The 15,482-nt window shown below is 37.4% G+C and overlaps 1 protein-coding gene across 1 annotated transcript; it reads left to right on the top strand.

The window, feature by feature from the left end:
• Window positions 1-796: 796 nt before the first annotated feature.
• On the top strand, window positions 797-14,718 carry LOC145774505 (solute carrier family 22 member 13-like). Its single transcript, XM_082585763.1, has 12 exons — window positions 797-1,035; window positions 1,423-1,547; window positions 1,892-1,986; window positions 8,337-8,440; window positions 8,692-8,846; window positions 9,772-9,943; window positions 10,776-10,926; window positions 11,639-11,754; window positions 12,357-12,571; window positions 13,406-13,588; window positions 14,112-14,250; window positions 14,412-14,718. The coding sequence occupies exons 1-12, from the start codon at window positions 806-808 to the stop codon at window positions 14,518-14,520; spliced, it is 1,794 nt and encodes a 597-aa protein (XP_082441889.1). The 5' UTR covers window positions 797-805; the 3' UTR covers window positions 14,521-14,718.
• The last annotated feature ends 764 nt before the right edge of the window (window positions 14,719-15,482 follow it).

Here is a 15,482-nt window from a genome sequence, read left to right as displayed (position 1 = left end):
TTTTGAAATTGGACAAATGACGACTGATCTGTGTCTTATTGTTAATCAGCGTTACGGCAAACTGTGATTGGAAATACCTTGTCTTTTGTAGATGAGAAGTTAAACCTCTACTCTACGGTTATATTAATGCAATGTAACTTGTAAGTCATAAACTGTGCCGGACGCAAGTTGGCAATTATGTTTATACAAATCACCAAATGCATTTAGAAATAGAACTCACCGAGTGTTCATAATAGAACCTATCAAATTTTTGATAAATTTAATACTGGCAACAGAGATTACACATCTGGGACCAAATAGGTCACCACAAGGAAAGTGTTTTCAAGAATATCAGTAAAGCAAATAATTTTTTTTTCGTCTTTTAATGCTAGTGCCTCTAACTGAAATTTTACTAAAATGTCTATCATTTTTTGACTGTAGCAAATAAGCAAAATATGTTACTCATTATTTTTGATCACGTAGCCTTCGCATTTTGTCACTTTTATTTTTTTTATTCTTGCTATTTTACGTAGTTTATTCTTTTGACTTTAAGGGATTTTTTGAAGTTGGATGGAAAGCCCGGTCAGGGTCACTTCGTTCAATGTTGCTATACCATGGATCCTGATTTTGTTTAACTGTTGTATTGGTCAGAAATAACGTCAGACGGCAATAAAAGTTTCTGCTTGAGGTGGAAATCTTAGTGTCTTGGTTGTTCTTGCGGCAACTTTGAGTTTCGTTTTTCAAACTGAAATAACCTTGGATTATTTTTGTAGATCATTGATGTTGATAACTAACTGCCGGTACTTAAATTCACTTAGTTATTTCTATGCAAATTAGAATGGATTCTTATGAAAAAGCAGAAAAGATGGCTGGAGATTTCGGCCTATATCAGATACAAACCATGATAGCATTGTACTGCACCACCTTCTTCGCTGGTGGACTGATAATGCTCTGCAGTGTGTTCGTTGTCTATACACCGCCACATCATTGTCTGGTGCAAACCTTACATGAAAGAAATATTTCACAATATGAAGAGCTTCCCGTTGTATCAGACAGGTAAACTTTCCAATCGAATATGCTGATTTTGTTCATAGGCTACTTGCGTATTATGTTGGGCTTTGGCACTACGTAGTAGTAGCCTAATTCTGCTTCGAAGGCCGTTACAAACATTTTAAATGCTAAGCAACCACGAGAAAATGGGTCTTGTGTTTATCACACCAACGTGCAGCTAAAGATGCATGACTGCAAGCCTGAACAGTGTTGAACGTATTTGTCTCACCATTATTTTTATCGATCACATCATAAAAAAACATAATAGGGTAATGAAAATCATAAAATTAGATTTGTAAGCCACCGCAAAATCAGCGCTGTTTTGTCTGTTCTTAGTAGCCTTCTCTTCTACAGTAAGAAGTTAAGTAATGCTTTATATGAAATCACCTGCAGAACAAACTTTAACAAAACAAACGAAGATGCTGAAGAGCTCATGCGTGTCATTCCTGTTGAAGAAAGTTTGGATGGAAAGCTTGCGTGGAGTCAATGTCTTCTTTACAGAAACGAATCTATTGTCGGTAAGAATGTTCATATTACATCTCAAGCCTTTTCGTGTCCAATCTATATGTAATCGCACTTTCAAACAAAGCTCTGATTGCACTGGATTTTCGTATTATACCAACGGACACAAAACATTTCATAAAGTTTGCTTCCAATTTAACTAATGTACTTTGAGTAAGTTCAACTACTGTATCCAGAATTATGCAAGTTTTCTTGCTGAGCAGTGCTATCATGTTATGTTTTAAAATTTATATCACCTTGGAAGCAACAATTGTGTTTGTTGGTCGCAAAATTGACGCTTCCGGAAATATTTTGCTGTACAAAATGTTCATTGAAGTTTTTTCGTTTTTTGCTTTTATAGGAAACAACGCAACATCAGGAAACAGTTCTTTAGTTAGCTGCAATGAAGGGTGGATATATTACACTTCTCCTGGCACTGTATCTGCTGTAATGGAGGTATTTTGTTTGGTTAAAGTGAAGCTTTTAATATTATATATAATATTGTGTTTATCGTCACAAACTTTATGTTTGCTTTGCAGTAAAATGTGTTCCATTTTAATTTATATTTTCTGCTACGCAAGTAAATCGGTGACGATTTTGTTTATTGTTTACACTAATTCCAAGAGCGAGACTTCTACCACTAATTTTGAAAGAGAGGAACTAAAGTTGCCGGTTTACAGTCAATGATCATAATGCATCGTTTGTGAACACTGTCAATTTGTGTCTGTCAATGTCAGTCTGTCAATTCGTCTTGTAATGTTTTGCGCACCATGTGCTGTGACTGTAGTTGCGTAACGCAGTGTTTTTTAACCTTTATTGAGCCACGGAACGCTTTTTGCATTGAAATTATCTTGCGGAACACCAAACCAAATTTTATAATGATACAATAAAATAAACAACACTACGACATTTTATTCATTTTCAGTTTTTCTACCACAGACACATACAACCAAGCAACCACACGGTATTTAACATAATCCATTAAAATTGAACATAAACTATAAACTACAAACGTTTTTGGCCATACACACGTTAGCCCTTATCAAGTAACAAAAAAATAACTGCTTATCATATCTACAATGAAAATGAATAACTGATCTAAACACTGAATTGAAAAACGAAATGCATAAAATGAAACGGCCGAGCAAAGGAGAAAGGCACATCACACGGCGTTTAAATTACGCGAGGCAAAGACGCATCATATGACGCATCAAGAAAAGACGTTTATGTTAAATGCCGTGTGGTTGCTTGGTTGTATATGTCTGTGGTTGAAGAAAGTAACCTCTTTACCAAAATTGTATTATATTCAGTTTTTCTGAGTGCGATATCTGGGTCTATTTGGATGAGCACAAAGTTGATATTCTTGCACGAATTACAGAAAGATAACAGCAAAGCTCTTGTGATTTTGTTTTTCTATCTGTGTTCCATGGAACACTAGTCAAACTAATAAATTTCTTGCGGAACACCGGTTGAAAATCACTGGCGTAACGTTTAGCGAATTGCCCTAGAAGACGTATAGCGACTCTGACATGCTCAGTGTTTTTTTTTAAGGTGTTTTGGGGAACTGAAACGGTCCCCCAAATTTCTCCAGCGCTTTCCCAAAATTTGGACTTGCAACTACAGTAGAAAAGTAATGGTTGTTTCTCGCTATGTCTTAAGCAGGGTCTGCTACTATTCGGCGAGTCCAATTTGGCGAGTCCAATTCGGCTAGCCCGATTCGGCTAGTCCAATTCGGCTAGTCCGATTCGGAGATTGTCCTATTCGGCGAGGGCCCTTTTCGGCGAGTTCCCTATTCGGCGATTTTTCGAATTTTTTTTTTTAAATTATCGGGTACCGTAGCCTAATTACATTGCCGCTTTTACATCGTTTTAACGTTGCTAAACGTTCAAATAACCCCTTAACTCCCTAACCCTGTACCCCCTATCTCTTAACCCCCTGACCCTTAACCCCCTAACCCTTAACCCCCTAACCCTTAACCCCCTAACCCTTAACACCCTAACCCTTAACCCCCTAACTCCAACCCTAACCTCTAACCCCAACCCCTAACCCTAAAACGGCAATGATAACACTGGTCTACACAAAATTTCAGGTTTGGGTTTTGACAACTGATTTTAGCTAATTTTGGGGCGCTGAATCCGAAAATGAACTCAGATTTTCTCTATCACATCACGTTTTTGAGATATGAAATATCCCTAATTTTTGAAAAAAATCAATTTTTGCCCCCCCTCTGTTGTCAAAACAAGGAATTCTGATGCAATAAACACTGTTTTACCTGCAATAATCTAGCTTTGATGAACAAACAAGCATTCTATATTATATTCACACAAATTTGCGTTGTCTTTATTAAAATTTCATGCCTTGGAATAAAAAATAGGCATGCAAAAGAGCAACCATAATAACATCAAACGCTACATTATGCTGACGAACATGTCGATAGGACAGTGACAAGGTATTTTCTGAATTATAGCCTACAGTTCACACAATATGCACATAGACATTCCTATGGAGTGCAGAAATTCTGAAGACACACACAGAAATAGCAAAGTGCCAAAATAAAGATTGACTCAAAGGGACTTGGGCAGGGCGAGTTCAGAAACAGTCAAAAAAAGAGCTTTTATAAATATGAACTCTTCACTTATAAGCTTAAAAAGGCTCTTTTGAGGGACTTTCTTTTATGAGCAGCATCTGGAATTTCTCTTTTAAAACTACAACAATAGTCGGCCATCATGACAATCCCACCGACCTTGATAACGTTCTTGCATAATTTTAATATCCTGGTGGAAACGTTCACCCTGTTCTTCACTAACTTTCTCAAGGTTTTCTGAAAACTCATCCGCATGGCTTTTCAAATAGTGAACCTTGATGCTCATCCTGCATCCCAAATCTTCAAAACTAAGCAGTAGCTCCCTTAAAAGATCTTTATAATTTTCTGCTGTTCTGTTTCCCAAAAAATTTCTCACAACAGCACCGAAAGCATTCCAAGCTCTAGCCTCGAATGGCAACATTGATTTTACAAAATTTTCATCCTTTAACAATTGCCTGATCTGTGGTCCATTGAAAATCCCAGCTCTTTTTTTCTCTTCACTGAGACCAGTAAAAGCATAACATATGTACTTAAAACACTCTCCTTCATGATCCAAAGCTTTTACATATTGTTTCATGAGACCAAATTTGATGTGAAGAGGAGGCAAGAGGATCTTTTTGATATCAACTAACTGATCACGTATGATATTTTCGTCTCCAGGTGTCAAGGTGAGCCTTGGAGGCCACTCTTCTTTGTTCCAGTGCTGATCCTTGGCCCTGCTGTCCCAGTAGCATAGGAAACATGGGTATTTGGTGTAGCCACTTTGTTGCCCCAGCAAAAAGTTCACCATTTTTAAATCTACACAGATGAGCCAACCATGCTCATGGTACTTTAACTTTTCAAGAACGATTTTGATGTTCTGATACTCTTCTTTCATTGTCACCGAAAGTCCTATCGGAATAGAACCGTACACGTTACCATTGTGAAGTAGAACACACTTCAAACTTCGTTTGGAGCTATCAATGAAAAGTCTCTATTCATCTGCATCATACTGTGGTAATCCCATTTCTAGAAGAAGCCCTTCTATATTGTTGCAATAAACGAAATTGGCCCCTTGTTTAAAAAGTTGGCTCTTTTTTGGCCCTTTTTGAACGTGCAGTTGGCTCTTTGCCAAATTTACATCTGGTAACCCTGCTGCACAGAGATAGCAGCTGACCCACAGATAACGCCTGAGAAGCCAAGACAGGGAGTTCAAGCCAGCATGGAAAAACTCAACGCTACCAATCTCCACTATGTCCTATTACGATTATTATCATAACAGGATTTTTTTTTATTTTAAAGGAAATCTGAACCAATTTATGAATTTAGTGTAAAAATATCTCTATGTTTGAAAGTTTATAGCTGTCAGAAAATAATTATATTTGACATTTTACTGCACTAAAAAGGGTAAAAATTGGTCAATTTCATTAATAATGGCAACGATAGAAAGAAAACTTGATGTGATAGAGAAAATCTGAGTTCATTTTCGGATTCAGCGCCCCAAAGTTAGCCAAAATCAGTTGTCAAAACCCAAACCTGAAAAAAAAAGTTGAAATTTGTAGACCAGTGTAATTAAGCTACAGTACCCGATAACTTTAAAAAAAAATTCAAAAAATCGCTGAATAGGGAACTCACCGAAAAGGGCTCTCGCCGAATAGGGCACTCGCCGAATCGGACTAGCCGCATTGAACTCGCCGAAACGGGCCATTCCGTCTTAAGCAAACATGGCTATTTTTTGGTATTTAAATGAAACACTTGCGGTCTCTTAAAACTACTTGGCGGTCACCCAAACCAAACCTTTAAAAAACCCTGGACATGCTTATGTAGGACTCAGTTTAATACTATGCGATGAATATCGTTTGTTCATAATTTTAAATTCGTGGGTCAATTAAGCAACAACATCAAAACAAGTAAAAGAGAATAAAAAAAGTGCACGAATGCTGTTGATTACTTGTCTCAATATTTGTGAACAGTTTTTGTTTCACACACTCCTAGTCAATAGTTGAACAGTTTCACGTTCTATCCGGGAAATCGTCATAAACTCAATGCACACCTGTTGCGACTGGTTGACCTCAGGAAACACATTCATCTACGTCTTGTGCAATGTGCAGACAACCAATAGGCTACGTTTTCAACCTACGCGATAATAGAAAAATATTGCTCTGCTTTGCATGCAGAGCTGGACATTTTTAGCGCGGAAATAAAGTGTCATGTGCCATGTCTTCTAAAGCGTGATTTTTTTCTCATTTCTTTGCTAAATTTGACAATGGAAATAGAAAGGTTAGAAATCCAATCATTCAAATCTCTAGTGATAGTTTAACGTGACTGACATCTCATTTGAATTGGATGAATAATGCCCAACAGTCATTGCATTGAACGAAGATCGGAGTAGACGTAATACATTTTAACATTTAGCTATTAGCTACTGTGAATGTTGACGACCGAATAGCCCTTGAAACAGCTTTTTTTCTTCAAACTTATTGAATCGCTATAATTTAGTAGAGATGCGTTAATATCATCTTTTGCGCTTCGTGTATCGTAAAAAACATCAATTTTATTCATTGCTGTTGATTTCCTGTTGGAAGCTTGAACAGCAGCAAACCAAGCACAGTATTTGGGTGACCCTTACTATATATAGGTTATAATCTTATTAACGATACTCATGACATGTCATACCAGTACTACACATGTACACATGTACACAAGTACACATACACCATATGAGTACAAACGTATTGGTACACCAAATTTAGTTGATAGCGACACATAAAAATACAGTGCTTTGAACTACTGTCGCAGCCCCAGTTAACGAGATTGACAGAGTGAAGATTTATCCTCTTGTTGTCGATGTGTCGTTGCCTGTGCTGTCAAGGGATTCCACGGAATGAAAAGCTGTCTTTGAAGTCTGTTGCACTAACGTACACTTCAAGAGTAGAACCAATCTTTGTTGACTTCGCCACTTTTGTGTTCACAATTGGTCGCTTAACCAAATGAGTTATGGGGGTGGATTTTTGTACCATTTCTTTGATACAAGTTTTGGCTTTTGTGATTGTATTTGTGGTTGGCAATTGTGATTTACAAAGCGTGAAATTGTATGTGTGTTGGCAGTCGCAATTTCACTTTATGAAACTCTTAGACTTATTGACGATTCAAGTCATAACAGACATTCAAGGCAAACAAACCGAATCTTTAACCGTTAGGCTAAAATTTCAAAAGCACTTCCTAACTCGCCAGTAGCCACGTTGGTTTTAAAACATTTTAAGAAGCCGACGATTGGATAAAAGATGGCTTGTGCATTCGCATAAACAGCGCAGAACTGGCAGCTTTATGACAAATTTGTTTATGCTTTTTTAAATGATATTAACAAAAAACGAAGGGCCCAGACATCTTTCGCCTCCCTCTCTGTCTCAGACCCGCGTGGACTCCGCCCCCTGTACCCACCTAATCGATGCCTATGCACACTTGCACAGGTATCATTTTTAAAAAAGCAAAAGGGCTTTTTTGGAAAAAGAGTAGAGTAAGAAAAACATTCTTTGTTGAGTTAGCACAAACTCTTGGTACAACACCTTAAAATATTTTTTCACAAACATTTATCCAGTGGAATCTTTTGTTATTGGTTTTTTGTTATTCTTCTATTCTCGTAGAGTGTTTTTTAAATTTGTTGTTTCGATTCACCATCATCCTTTCGGACATAATCGGACACTATAAACACAGTTCTTCCAACACTCCTGTCGCTTATCAAATTCCGCTCGTGTTTTTGCACTCCAATGTCCGGTTCTAATTGGTGGAGCAAGTTTTTTTTAAGGCCTAGGTTGATTCCCAATAAGGAACATTACTGATTTCTTGTTGACTTTAAAAGCAGTGACCTGCAGGCTTTAATCTTCGTCTTCTGGTCGCATCAGTGAGAGGTGGCAGGTCACCGTAGATATTTTTATTGGTGAAGTACTGCTTCCAGCTAATGTTGAGTGCCTTTCTTAGAAGTCTAGCATAGCAGCCATTGAAACGATCCTCCACATCTTTTTTGAGGTCCAACTTTCAATGCTGTAGTAGGTCGACGCTTTCAACTGTTGCTCGCAAAGATAGTGTTTTTTGTTATAAAAGTTATGTCTTTCACCGTAAAATAAAAAATACCTTTTCTGCATTTGGTATTGTAACTTACTTTGCGCAATCACTAAAAATGCATGGGGTGAAATAATTGCGAAGCGGATTAAGTGATTAACCAGTTTATTTATGTTTTGTTTAGTTTAACTTAGTTTGTGACGAAGCTTGGCTAGTTCCATTGGTGCCATCGGTTATGTTGTTTGGAGTTATGGCGGGATCGCTGGTTGGTGGTTATTTGTCTGACAGGTTGGTTCACACTGTCTTTAGACTTTAAAGAAGTGGCATTTCAGTACATAATTGTTTTATTATGCTTGTGTAAGATTATTAACATTTATACTGTGTGGACTGTTTCAATTTATTGCGTTTAATTTAACACCTTTGTTTTCTGACACAACGCCCCACCCTATTTATTTATCCTTTAAAGGTATATGCTTCTTTATTGTAACTATAGTCTTCAAATGGGAGTTGCCCCACCAATTGATATGTCAATATTTCAGATGGGGGCGTCGCTTTGGTATGCTCTTGAGTTGGGTTGGGATATGCTTCAGCACCTTACTTGCGGCAGTATCGCCAGTTTGGAAACTAACTTATCTTTTGGTGTTTGTGATGGGTGCAGCTGGTATTGTTCGTAACATCACTTCAATGACCATATGTACGTTTTCAACTGAATTCTTATGAACCAGCAATCAGCAACAGCATGTAAATATTAAGTGCAATTTCGACAAAACAATAATTAATTTAACAATGAAATAATTACACAATTTCACTGTATTTCTTAAGCTAATCTTTTAACATGAATTTGTGTTTTGCGTTACAATTTACAACGTTTGTGCTTGTTAAAAGTGTTACATTGTCTAGAAATCCCGTAACAGAATGAGCATGGAAACTTGACAGCGAAAATATAATTTCACTCATCTAGTGAGAAGAATGTGCCGTCACGTAATCTCTTAAGTCTTTGAAAACTCGGCAATCACATGGTTTTACATGGCATGAGCCATACCGCATGTCATGTTGAACATTCAAATAATTTTGATTTTTTCTTTTTTTTGCGCCAACTTAAGATCCCAAACGTTTGGCGTATATCTTTAAAAAATTTTCATGATAATCTAGCCCACTGGGAGTGAGTTTGTGGTTGGTTGGCTAAATGTTGTAAGATTTGATTACATGTTGAAAATATAACTTTTGAGAACCTTAACATGGACAAAAAACGCATTTCATATCAAGAATTTGCCAAAAGAAAATCATCTTTTAAAATTTAGGTTTATATTCCTTGAGTTTCTTTAAATATCCATTACATCTATATTCAATAATCGATGTAAATATACTTTCATTATGGAGAAAAATAAATATGAAAAAAAGTCTATTGAGGATTATAAAGGACAGCTGAAGGAACCTTCGAAAAAGTCTCACCATAGCGAAATGTCACTGTGGACGAAATCACTATAACCAAACTCTACTGTATTTACTTACGCAAGTTACACTTAGAATGTTAAGTAATGGAATATATTTTTACATGGTAATAGAAAGTATGCGATAATGCGTGGACGTTTTTGGACAACCATTGCTTTTGATTTCAGTAAATGAACTTGTTTCAACGAAACATCGCAATACGATTACGTATCTCAATCTTCTTGTCTGGGCGTTCAGTTATATGGTCATACCTCTGGTGTTCTACTTGTTAAAGAATTGGCGTTTGGTTTTAGGAATCTTCGCTGCTGGACAATTTCTTGTACTTATCATTCTATATCGGTAAGTTGTGTATTGTGTAACCGTTTAACGTACTGGTTTGCTTCGCGAAATGTTCTAATTTTCTTCTTGCGTTACTATTTCATAGTCATTGGTTTGTTTGTCGTATCCAGGCTTGTGGACGGGAAGGCAAGGAAGCCAATCTTCGTGTCCACCTTCAGGCATGCCTTTAAGTGTCCTGCTAAAGACACAGCCGCATGCTCTTGATCATGGCTCAGTGGGCTATAGCTTAGTTTCGCTTTTATTGAATGATAACAGGCTAATGCAGATCTGGCAGTATACACTGAACTTTTTGAAGATGACGACTTGTTTCTCATGAGTCACAACTTGTCCAATGACTGTCACCTGCTTTATCCAAGCTTTTGACATACATTTGTCATTGCTATGCTCTATGCTTTTGTATTGTCAGTGACTTTTTCGTTTCTAGCCCAAAATCTTAATCTTGTAGAGAAATTGTTTGTTGGTTTTGTAATGGTATAGCAGTCTACATAAATCGTTTTATAATCATCACGGAATGAAAGTAGTCAGCTGCATAGCCAAATGGTGAGAGCCTTGGAACGTCACTCGAAAGGGCGCTGGTTTGACACTGCTCAAGAGCATGCGGCTGTGTCTTTGCAGCACACTTAAAAACATGCCTGAAGGTGGACACGAAGATTGGCTTCCTTGCGTTACCATTCACTTTATCGTTCAACTACTTGGCGTAATCGTGGATACTACAAAAATGATTGCGAAAGGAACAATTTTAGCACTACCCCTAGTCCGCTTTTTCAATGAGAAATTCAATTGTGTGTAGCGAGAAGTGTAGGTTTTTTTTTTAAAGCCGGTCCATTTTTAGTTGGTGCAGAGAGTCACTGAAGTGGTTGATACGCAAAGGGCGCCATGAACAAGCAATCAATCTGTTGAAAGAGATGGCGAGCGTCAATCAGAGAGTAATCGATGAAAATCTTTTTCAGTGCCAAGAAATGACAGCTGAACCACAATGCAAGGTAAAACGTAGAAAGTAGGCTAATAACTAAAACACCAATGACTTCACAGTTAATTATTTCTGATGTACCTATTTTATTGTTCTTTTTAGCCATATTTGTACCTTGATTTGAACAATTAAAATAAAGATATGCATAAACTCTTGACTTAGTAAACACTTTGAAAACAGTAGGCCTACGGCAATGTATTGAAGATGGGGAAAAGATTGGTTTTGAAACGTTTTTTAACCATAAGCGTAATTTTTTCACTCTATTGCTTTTAATTTGGATTAACCAAGCGTGCTAATCACTAAACTGTCTTAGAATATCCTCTGTAATGTTTTCATAAAGCTCACTAATTACTTCATAGGCACTGCTGCTTTAGTATTTCCTGGTTGCAACTTTCCAAAAGGTACCATAAAAAAGTTCCCTACTTTGAAATTTGACCAATCAGAGTCGCGCTGATCAGTAGGGTAGGCACTTTAACACTTCAACATTTATTACTTTGAACTTTGTTTGGTAATTACAGAAGAAAAAAGAGCAATAGCAGTGGTGAGAATCAAACCCACATCAATGAAATGACTACCATCGCTCTAACCCTCTGCGCCAAGTCAGCCGATGCCAAACTAATGACTTAATTTAGCTACGATTTGCGTTTTTCCTTTGTTCTTCCGAAGTTTTAACATAGGGGATTTTGGAAAGTTGCTTCCGGGTTAAATTAAACTCATATTTTTAGGAAGATGAGGACGGTACAAATCTTAAATTTCATGATAACGCAAAGAAGTTGAGTTATTTTGATTTAATAAGAATACCCTTCTTAAGAAAGAGATTGTTCATTTTCAGCGCTGCTTGGTGAGTTTGACAGCTGAACATGTTTGAGCAACGTTAAGGACTGCTCTCCATTCAGCGGCATCTAATGATGATAATCATTAGATGTTACCAGGAATAATTTCCCGGTAACAAGACTCGGTGACCGGCCCTGCGTCAGTGATTCAAAGTCTCTACAAGTATGCGAAACTGCCAGGATTAAGCTTTCCCAGTCCGAGGATAAAGATTCATTCATTCAATCAATCAACAATTTAATTATTCCCAGTTGTGTAATTCATTTGTTGCATCGATTTGTATGGATGTAATTTATTTTTCACTTATCCTGCTCGTTTGGGTTCACGATACCTACTCTTAGTTACTGTTCACCTACCCACCTACTCTATAGTTACTGTTGTTTTCAAGGCTAGTTAGATCATAATTCGTGTAATTTTCTAAAATTGTGTTGGTAAAAAAATTACTAGTCCTAAGTCCTAACTGAATAGCGGTTTGTTTAAAAACGATCTTCATTTTGTAAATGCGAATTACAGCGGGTTTAGTCGTGTTCTCGCGTAGTCGTGTAGTCGCCGTAGTCGTGCAGTCGCCGTGTTGGAGGAAAAAACATAGTAAATATATTATCTTGCATGCAGGTTTGCTACTCCGATGTCGTATTATGGTCTGTCTATCAACACAAATCATCTCGGTGGAGACCGATTTATTGCAAGTTTTCTTGCTGCTGCCGTTGAGGTTCCGGGTGACTTGATCTATTATTTTTCTACGCAAAGATTTGGTGGACGCCTCACATACATAGGAATGTCAACGGTGACTGGGATATGTTTGCTTTTGGTCTCATTTCTTCTCAAAGGTATATCTGAAGTATATTTGCTCGGGCATTAGCTTTGCTTTGTATACCTTATACATAAGAAAAGTCAGTAAAATAGCTGTTGTTGAAGTTTAATGGTTGTTTGTATCCTGTGATGAGACCTTTAAAAGTTTCTGAAAAAAATGCGAACAAGGAACCAGTAACATGGAGAAACAATTAAACATATCAAAATAGGAATTACCTTAGTTCTGTTCTAAACAGAATTTAAGTTGCCACTGACCCCTCACAACCCTCAACTAACGTATGATCCTTGGAACGTGCTCTGAAAGACGTTTTACAAGAAACAAAATCACTGAGAATTACCAGATCGTCGGTGGTTTAAAAATTAAATTATAAGAGATCTTTGGCCATTGGTAGGACGGTCCGATTTTACTTTGTAAATGCATTCTGGTCAGGATGATGAATTGGTAAGGTACTCTTGCTATGGTTAGAGATAAGGTTTGTTTATCCTATCCAGACTTATGCCGGTAATTGAAGATTTAGATGAAGTGGACGGGAAGGCAAGGAAGCCAATCTTCGTGACCACTTTCAGGCATGCCTTTAAGTGTCTTGCCAAAGAAACAGACGCATGTTATTGAGCGGTGTCGAACCTGCGCCCTTTCGAGTGTCGTTCCAAGGCTCTCATCATTCGGCAATGCAGCCGATAATGTTTATTAAATCAGTGCAGCGTTAACCTAACGTTTCTAAGCCACAACTATACCGTAGTTTAATCGTTCATGCTTTTTGCTTTGAGTGTTTAACTTTTGTTTGATAAAGTTTAACACTTGAAGAAGAACACTTACGATGTCATGTTAAAGCTACTCTGTTTCTCGACAGTTGTACCATGGTCTTTGATGGTCTTCAGCATGATTGGGAAAATGTTTGCTTCTGGGTCGTTTTCAGTTCTCTTAGTGTTTACTGGTGATTTATTTCCGACCTTACTGAGGAACCAATCATATGGCGCATCATCGTTTGTTGGCAGAATAGGAGCCATTATTGTCCCTTTTGTACTCTATCTTGGTGAGTAAAAAGTATTTTTTTGAAGCAAAATGGAGAGAAAAAGTGAGCTAAAGTAGTCCGAATGATTATACTGCAAAATATGTATGGTGTACTTTCTTAATATTGCTGATCTAAGAATGGCTGGCAGTTGCCATACAATTACCAATTGCATAACTGGGCTATGATTAATGGCCAAAGGGAGTTCACTAGAACTGTGACCCTTTCAAAACAATCACTTGCAATGTTCTGCTCATGCGCTATGCGTGTAACTGGACAAAAACTTAATTCATTTTAGCTCCGTTTGAATATTTCTGGCGCAGTCTATCCTTGTAGTTTTGGGGACCAAAGGTTTATTCCTTTTATCATCTCAGGTTGTAGGTGTTTGCTTAGCACCAGGCAACACTGAGAGACTACGACTCCTACGAGAGAGCATCTGATTTTTGGTTTCCATCCAAAGCACATTGACTTTCAGCTCCATTTGGTAGGTGGAGTATGAGTTAGTTTAGTAGCTTATTGTCATGTTATCGATTTCTTTTTTTTCCAGGCGAAATTTACCATGAAGCGATACCGTACATTATACTTGGGTCCGTTATGATTGTGTCTGCTATTGGAATGTATTTCTTGGCCGAGACTACAAACACCCCACTACCTAACACTGTAGAAGATGCTAGAAGACAAGATAGGCAAGTTGCTAAGATTTTCGAAAAAATTGTCTTGTCATATTGAACCGCTATTATGCATCTATGATGCCAAAGGCCGTGTTCAGCGCTTGGTAAAGTTGAGCTGATGTCATGAAGGTAGCTTTATGTAACTGCGTAGCCTAATCCATTTCTTAAAATTTTAGACTCCAAACGCGACGTTGCTGCTTAAATCGCTCGAATCGGAAAAAGGGAACTCAACCAAGTGAAGAAATCAAGAGCGTTACGGAAAAAATTTCCTCGACATTTCAGTAGCCACTTTCCAACCAAGACCTGAAAGGAAATCATCGGGCCACCGAAGTTGTCATATTCCCAAGCTTAGGCAGGCTTTTATATTCACATTTTTCTTTGGACAAGGAAGGACGTGTGCTACTCACTTTAGTTATAAACTCTACCTAATTTATCATGCTACCTGTAACAAAAAAAGTGTCTTTAATAAACTAGGCTACGTTCTGTTAATGTGTGATCGTTCAGCTAATTGTCCATCTTCATAGTCAGTTGGCTGGTTACCTTTAAGAAGTTGAAATTCATTGCATTTTTATCAATATTTTTAGATTCCTGATGAGGGCTTAAGCCGAAAACGTTCAACTGTTAAAACTATTGTAAATATGTAAAATATTTTGTCACCATGCTCAACCCTGTTGTATTGTTGTGTCTTGCATGTCTTTGGTACAAGAAAGCAAACTCTCTTCCGAAACTATATTATAGGCCTAATATTTCGAAGCAAACACTGCTCACTCAAATAGCCTAGTTAATTAACAATTAAATTGATAAATCTTGGTGTTAATGGAGATAGGTTGTAAAGTGAAATGTACCTTGAAAATACATAGAAGCAAGGTCTTCTTCTTCATCGTGTGTCACACGGCCGTAGCCCAGAGCATCACGCAGACTCTTGCTCTATCGTTGAACTCGGCCAAATCCTGTGCAGAGCACCTTGCATTTAGGTCAGGAAGGTGAAAACACCTCAGATAGATTTTTGAAGTGCTAGCCTGTTGAAAGGCTGTGCTATAAAACTTTACAAGAAATAAATTATTCATTGAAATCCTTCTGTGGTTGCGAATGAAGTTTTTTTGAAATGGTAGGCTGACTTAAAATTTAAACCTATCCAAATTCAATTTTATAAATTCGAGTACGCACAAAGCGACCTACAGTTACATACAAAATGTGCATTTTGATAAAAAAAATTACTGTCCCAAAATTGACCAAAAAGTCGACAT

Source organism: Aplidium turbinatum, chromosome 1, assembly GCF_918807975.1.
Source record: "Aplidium turbinatum chromosome 1, kaAplTurb1.1, whole genome shotgun sequence".
NCBI lineage: Eukaryota > Metazoa > Chordata > Ascidiacea > Aplousobranchia > Polyclinidae > Aplidium > Aplidium turbinatum.
Note: the sequence above shows the minus strand (reverse complement) of the source record. Positions and strands in the feature narration are given on the sequence as shown.